This window comes from Eptatretus burgeri, chromosome 10 (assembly GCF_056783735.1).
Source record: "Eptatretus burgeri isolate ZD-2024b chromosome 10, Ebu_testis_v1, whole genome shotgun sequence".
NCBI lineage: Eukaryota > Metazoa > Chordata > Myxini > Myxiniformes > Myxinidae > Eptatretus > Eptatretus burgeri.
In genome coordinates, this window is record NC_140970.1 from 73,182,101 (window position 1) to 73,189,709 (window position 7,609).

Consider the following 7,609-nt stretch of genomic DNA (forward strand, 5'->3'; position numbering starts at 1 on the left):
AAGTTTTATTGTTGAAAACATATGTTGTGCTTGGGGTCCTCAAAATCCCAGGTTACCGTTTAAGGGTTAAACAAGGTGGTGTAAGAGATGTGGTGTAAAAAAAGTTTTCTTGAACCATTAAATTTTTTTATTTTATTTCAATATACAGTAATTATATACATACTTCAACACTGTAGAACACAAATCGCTTTTTCGGCACTTTCAAAGCCCTTCCATTTAGCGGTGCTTGGACAAAATATTACAGCATTTTACGTCATCACGACCAATCAAATTATCTGCTCAAAGACCACACACATGTCCCTGTTTCTCAAGAGTGCGCACCTGCATGGTGTAACGTGTTCTATGAACTCTCTAGTTCTAAAGAGTTTCTGTTGTTGTACTATAATACACATGGTACCGTTGGAAAGCTAATAATCCATTTGTATGGACCAAAAATTCGTTCCTTTAATCACCTTTACTTGCCTGTTTTAAAAGTCTGTTTCTGGTATTGAGGAATAAGAAGCAGGACCTGAAGCTTTAATGTTGTGGTTCCAACTGTAGCATTTATTTTTTTGCCACAGCAGGAACCCTTTACAAGGACATGGGAGTTGCACACAGAAGGAAAATATTGTAATACTTCTCAAAGTAATATAAAAATATAACAAAGCACATGAAATGAGTACACAAACAACAATAAATACTTCTTATAAAAAAAGTCCTTTTTTGTGTGTCTTACTTCACTAGTACACCCACTCCCGATGGGAATGGCAGCAAGTGCCATGTTTTTCATTCTCTTTGGGGTATATATATTGCAGTAGATCTTGGCTCGGGTCCGTTAGTCTGTGGGGTCTTGCAGAGCCATGACGCATATAATGCCTAAAGAACGTCGGGTTTCCTCCCTTTCAGTTTAGTGTTAAACAGCAGTAGCGACTGTTTTAAAATGTAATCATACGTTTGTGGTTTATAATATTTTTTACTTCCAGTAGGGGTGCCCCACAATAAGTTATTTATACACATAAACACAGCGTTTGTCCAAGGAGGAAAAACCCCTTTGGGATGGGGCATACTATTAGTATTAATATTGTTTTGTCAAAATATTAACATTATGCGATAATCATGTGTTGTTATTACTTCTGTTATTCGAAGTGGCCTTGGAAAAATGCCACAATTAGCCACCTCAACACGGATATAAACCTTAACATGGATTTCGCCCAAGGCGGAAAACTTCGGGAGAGTGGGGAAATGAAGTTGGGAGAACCTCCATCGTGTCAAGTTTGGTAGAGATTTGATAAGTAATGACCAAATATATTGCGGGGTCAAAAAGACAGACACCAAAATTGCGTATTTTAGTGTGATTTTACATCCTCGTTAACACTCACAGGTAAACATGTAAGATATTTATGAAGTACAACATGCTGTGTTTTGATTTAAACCCGTCAGCGAAGCGACTGGAGGCATGCCTCGTATTACCGATTACCAAAAGGTTTCTGCACAAACACTCGAATGGTGATTTCGCATAAAAATGTAAATGCTTTTCACTGACCGAAACAACTTAGCAATTTCTATGAACATTTATGTTATTTCATTAACTTGGTTGTTCAGAAGGCCTGAGGCCTCGATCACGGAGCGATTTAATCTAGTGTTAACTACGTTAACTACATTAAAAAACTTTCCTGTTTTTTTTTTCCTCTTCTTTTTTTTGTTGTTGTTGGAGGAATGGAATGATTCTTCCACAATATATGATTTTGAGAAGAAGATTGAAAAAGAAGCGAATCAGATTGGTTTCTTATTCAATCCATTACACTATCATAGATTAGTCTAGACGAGGCAGCAATAAATAATCTTTGCGACGTTTTCCCAGGGGTAAAGTCTGTACTGAGTCCAACAAAAACAAGACAGAACACCAATCTCGCACTGTCATGGGCCAACTCAGAATGTTCTGTTCCCCTGGAGAGGTCGTGTTTGCTCTCTTTCTTTCCACAGAAGTGGAGAAGGGACTGCTACTTGGTAGCCAACGGTGCCAGTCTGAATCTAGTTGATCAGTCCAGCTTCCAGGGTGTCTAGTCATGGTTTGTCCAGTGCTGTTGGCTACCTGGGCTATATGCTCACTCTCTGTCTGCTCTGTGGTTCTATTTCACACTGCGCTCTCTGCGGCTCTCCCGCCAACCATCTCTCTTTTTCTCCTTGGCCCATGGCTTAGTCCTGTCTTCTATCAATTTTGCAGGAGAAGAGGAAAAATAACTGGCCATCTCACTCGCATATCGGTCCATGAGTCAAGTACCTTCTTTCCATGTACCACTCAATTCAGGTTGAAACCATACTGCCATGTCCCAGTTTCTCCTTCAGCCCACATACAGTAAGATCGTTTATCTGAGCTGAGTGCAAACCTCTTGTTTCCACTCAGTGGGCTTTGTGATGGATGTGGGTGGTTCTTTCTCGGCAAGCTTTGAGCAAAAAGCACCACGATGGAAAACTCACCTGGGTTGCTTGTTGAGTCTGTGGCCTGAGGTAAGCTGCTATAGGCCTGAGAGAAGTGGTACATATACTGTACATGTGATTTCAGACCTTGAATATTTATCACCTTCTAGTGCTAAGCTCACATCTTATCTTCTTTATCTTCTGCATCCTCTCTTTTCTGTTCTGCCTTCTCAATGCTTTTAAAAGACACCAAGGAATAATTAGGATTATCATAGGCCAAGACATGGCATCTTTCCTTTTGGTGTGACTCCAAATATATTTGCTCACTCTTCACCCGATTGGCCTGCCTTCATTGCATCAAGCATCTGCATGCTTTGGGAAATAGCAGGACTTGATGGAAGTGGAAGCAAGCTCGTGTTGACAGCCCAAATTGGGATGACTACTTTACATGGAAAATGTACTATCAAGAGCAGCATGGTTTTCAACCCAGGTTGGGTGGTGCTTGCGAACAAGTGAAAAGACGGCCATGTTAGGTCGATGCTGGTGCACAGTCGTGATTGACCAAAGGGGGAGGATGAATTTGAGGGATTTTTAATCAGAAGGAAGTCTGAAGGGGAGACATCTAACCATAACAGTTTGGTCACTCATTTGTTCCTTGCATTATCTAATGGATGTACAAACCAGTGCATTGATCGATACATAGATGTCATAGACAGTATACTGCATCTTAAAATCTCGATAAGCAATCTACTTTCGAGCAATACCTGCATCTCATTGTTATTGGAGTAAATATCATGCAGGACATTGATATTAGGAGATACGAGTATAGTTTTACTTTTTATTGTAAAAACACTGGCACACTAGAACACAATGGATGTATCAATAATATATTGAGTATAATTGGAACCTGAAATGTGGGTAGAAGCCCATATCTGATTGGGAGACATGCACTTAGGAGACCTTGGGAGACCTTGAAGGACACCTTACACACCCAAAGAGAAATGCATGAATTTACAGTTTTGTATTAACCATATACACTTTATGTGAGAGATTATGTATTAATCAAACACTGATTTACAAGTTATGTCAATGGAAAGATGACACGATGGATGGGGGGGGGGTGGGTTGGAGTGGGTGGGGGCAGTTGGTTGAATGTGTAACACAGTAACAGATAAGCAGAGGCAGAGAGATGGCATTGTGAAGTAATATAGTAACATAACTGGCAGTTTATAGAATTCTCCCACGAAGGTTGATTGGATAGTTCAGTGACACATTGAGCAGTTTTGAGCTTCTATCAGTTGATTAGACTAACAGCAAAGGCCAAGGTAAGATTATGGGGTATACTGTATGCTTCGCAGATCGAGGCCTTGAAGGCCAAGATTGTATCAGGTTTTTGCAATTACTTTTTGTGTTGAGCCATTTTGCTCAGAACAGCTCCCAATTCGATAATGCTGTTCTAATAACAGAAGGCAACAACTTCACGTTTAGGTTATTGCATTAGTTGTTCATCTTCTTAACATGGAGGGTGATAACTGTGCAGGAATAAACTTTAATTTGATGAGAGTTAAGTGAACTTTTTGCAAGTTCCTCAAATTTTTAGTAGTTTTATAAAAGTGCAATCGACACGATTCATAACCACTTTATTGAATGACAATGTGTCTTATGGCTTGTTGACAAAAAAGGAAACAATAGCTGCATAAAGCAACCCAAGAAGACCTACGCAAGGCAAGCACAACGCTGTTTTGAACCCTTCCCAGAGTTCCTTAACAACTATAAAGATGTTCACACATAGTACACACATGAGAATCCCAATGCAACACACCCCCTCAACTACCGGACCGGTTTCATTGCTTATTGGCAAATCATCAGCGACAGCGCCGATAACAATGCATACCAATGAGGCTCCCAAGCATGAACCATGTGCAAACGTCAAAAGCAGTCAAAATATATTAAAAAAAAAAAAAAAAAAAAATATATATATATATATATATATATATATATATATATATATATATATATATATATATATATATATATATATATATATATATATATATATATGCCTCACTTGCATGTCACAGGACTTCATCAGTGATGTCAAATTGGATTGAATAGGTTCTTGGTGGAAAAGGTGATGGAGTTCATGATGGTAAATGTGTTTTTTCCAATGTAATGTTAGTCGGTTCCATTGCCAAACCACATCTCTGGCTTATGACCTCTGTCTATGAGTCTCAAGTGCCGACATTTTTTTTGAAAATTTTGTTTGTTTTCGTATTATTTTTGAAGGCATGAAGGCAACTATGGCCAATTACTCCAACCAACTACAACTTATTTACAACTGGGAACAGAAATATAAAATATTCCTTGACAGTTTAAAACAGGCATAAGCATCATTTTTGTCTTGCAGAGCAGCCTCTCAGCTATGCTAATAGAAATGGTATTACAAAGGTACATGATGGACATTGAGAATATAAACTTGGGTGTGACCTTGTGTCCATTTGGAAATCCCTGAAGCATTAGAAACTTGATCTTATCAGAATTTTGATCCTAATAATTGCAATGAAAGTTTGGAAGGGTATAAGACAAAATTTGAACCAGGTGGCTTGAGGGGGGTGAGGGTTGGGGCAGGAGCGTGGTAGTGATAAACCGAAAGAGATCACATTCATTCAGTTGATCGATATTCGCAAATTTTCATTAATGCAAAGCTTGAATCATAAGGTGTAATTGGTGTGAAGTCTAAACTTCAAAATAATCTCACTTCTTACCCCCAACAGGCTCAGATCTCTCTCCTCGCCATCTCTCGTGGTGAAGGCAGTACACATGATCCAGCAATCCGTATTTTAGCCATCGAGACATTGCTTATGAGTGAGCCTCCATACGATATAGTTCGTGCATTACTGGCAGACCTTCATAATGCTACATCTGAAATGGCACGCTTTGTCTTGGCCAAGGTAGCTGCCATGATTCGTGCAAGTCACCCAGTCAGGTAAGGTGTTATTTGCTGTACCACTGAGGCTGCACTACAACTACAATGCTTGATTAATGTATGGGGGAGATACCACTGTCTGTTAGTTTTGATATGACGCAAAACATCATTTCTGACCACCATTTCATGAAAAAAAACCCATTAATCAGGATTGCTTTCATTGTTTAATAAGTGCTTTGAATGCATGTTGAAGTAATTGCAATGATATTAAGTGAAAGGGATAAATACTTATCACTATCCCAACATAAGCATATACAAGGTGCTCTCGCCATACTGTCTCTCTGAACTGCAACTACGAGTCTCCACACCAGAAACCTAACTTGTTCCACTCCTCCCCAATTGTTTTTTCTCTCTTTGACAGTCTTACCATTCAGAAAGCTCTTCGAGATCCATTTATTAAAAACTATGACTTCTTCTCTCGAGATGGTTTGTCTTCAGCTTGCTGGGGCTTCATCTCACGTTAGTGGCTCATGGCAGACACACACCTTGTACAGTCTAACTTACAATAATATTTCCACGTCATACAAAATGTCACACACTGTCTTCATTGAATTATAGTTCATATTTTCCTTTTGTGACAAGCTGTAGTGAAACAGTAAATTACTTTGTACCCATTGCATCATGTTATAATTTCACAATTGCTGGTAACTCGTATAACACTGAACAACAAAAATTTTTTACTGGAGATGTGTAAAGTGATTTAGACTAATTTGGGTACGCTGATTTCAAAAATCATAACCGTTTTGCTGTATCACGTCAGGATTTTCAGTAACAGAAATATTCCCATTGCCTAGAAGTCAGGATTTCAATGAAATTTACAAAAATTCATTTATTCATTTATTTCATCATGAATGCTTCAAAATTATAGAAATTACAGAAAAACTCCACTAGAATGTAATTAAAAATGCTTTAGGCATTTGGCTTTGCATTTGTGCTGCTCTGTGTCAGTTTCACGATGCAGGAACCAGCAGAAATCGCCCATCATGTTCGGGTTGTGCCGCCCTTGGTAACGCGTCTCCATGAGTGAAATCTCTTGGTGGAATCGCTCGCCGTGCTCGTCCGAGACTGCTCCCAAGTTGTCAGGGAAGAAGTTCAGGTGCTGGTGTAGGAAATGGATTTTCAGGGACATCCTGGAGCCAAGTTTCCTGAAGGACTCCAGCAGCTGCTGCACTATTTCTTCATAGTTGTCCGCGCGCTCGTTCCCCAAGAAGTTGTCCGTCACACCTTTGAAGCTCCTCCACGCTGCCAGCTCTTTGGGGTTTATAGTTGTCGGAAAAGTTTCGTCCTTCATAATCTGTCGGATTTGCGGTCCAACAAAGACACCAGCCTTGATCTTGGCCTCCGACAAGGTGTTGCCAAACTTTTCCTTGAGGTATAAAAACCCATGCCCAGTCAGATCCATTGCCCGTACAAAACTTTTCATCAAGCCGAGCTTTATGTGGAGTGGTGGAAGGAAAACCTTGGCTTGGTCGACAAGGGTGACATGCTTCACGTTGTGTCGACCAGGTACATGCTCTTTTCGCTCTTCCCAATCTTTCTTCGTCCAGTGATTCTTGTCGTCTCTGCTATCCCAGAGACAAAGGAAGCACATGTATTTCGTGTAGCCTGACTGCAGCCCTAACAACAGCGCCACCACTTTCAAGTCTCCGCAGATGTGCCAGTTGAAGTCATTGTACTTGATGGAATCAAGCAGCTGCCGCATAGTCTCATAGGTCTCTGTCATGCCGAACGCGTGAGCCAGTGGGACTGATGGTTTCTCGTTGCCATTGTGGAGCAAAAGAGCCTTCAAGCTGTTCTTCCCCGAGTCGATGAAGAGGCGCCAGTCTGCAGGATCGTGATCACACCCAAGTTCTTTCAACAGACCGTTGATGTCACTGCAGAATGTCATCGTGTCTTCCATCTCAAAGAACTCAGCCACATCTCTGTGACGTGCTCTGAACAAGGATATCTTGGTGTTAGGTTCAAGTAGATTCCACTGCTGCAGCCTTGATCCAAGCAGCTCTGCCTTCGCCTTTGACAGCGAGAGATCTCTTACAAGATCATTTAAGTCTCCCTGGTTCAGAAGGTGTGATTCTTGAGTGTCGGGTTCAAAAGGTTCATCATCACAATCCTCTTCACCACTGCTTACAGCTATGTTCTGATCAGCTGGAGGTGTTGGAACGGGGTTCTCGTCATCATGAGGCACAGGTTTACGAGCAGAGACGCAGTCAGCGTACTTGATGTGAC

At 40.6% G+C, this 7,609-nt stretch overlaps 1 protein-coding gene across 7 annotated transcripts in view; it reads left to right on the forward strand.

Moving 5' to 3' along the window:
• The window catches only part of LOC147018866 (microsomal triglyceride transfer protein large subunit-like), a 121,336-nt gene that overhangs the window by 73,911 nt on the left and 39,816 nt on the right, over positions 1-7,609 (forward strand). For 6 of the 7 annotated variants that reach the window (XM_085898968.1, XM_085898971.1, XM_085898970.1 and 3 more), the window contains 2 exons: positions 5,172-5,383; positions 5,745-5,842. The exons of the other annotated variant lie outside the window; for it this stretch is intronic. In XM_085898968.1, the coding sequence (XP_085755094.1) occupies positions 5,172-5,383; positions 5,745-5,842 (310 nt within the window). The remainder of the gene's footprint in view (positions 1-5,171; positions 5,384-5,744; positions 5,843-7,609) is intronic. 7 annotated transcript variants of the gene reach the window in all.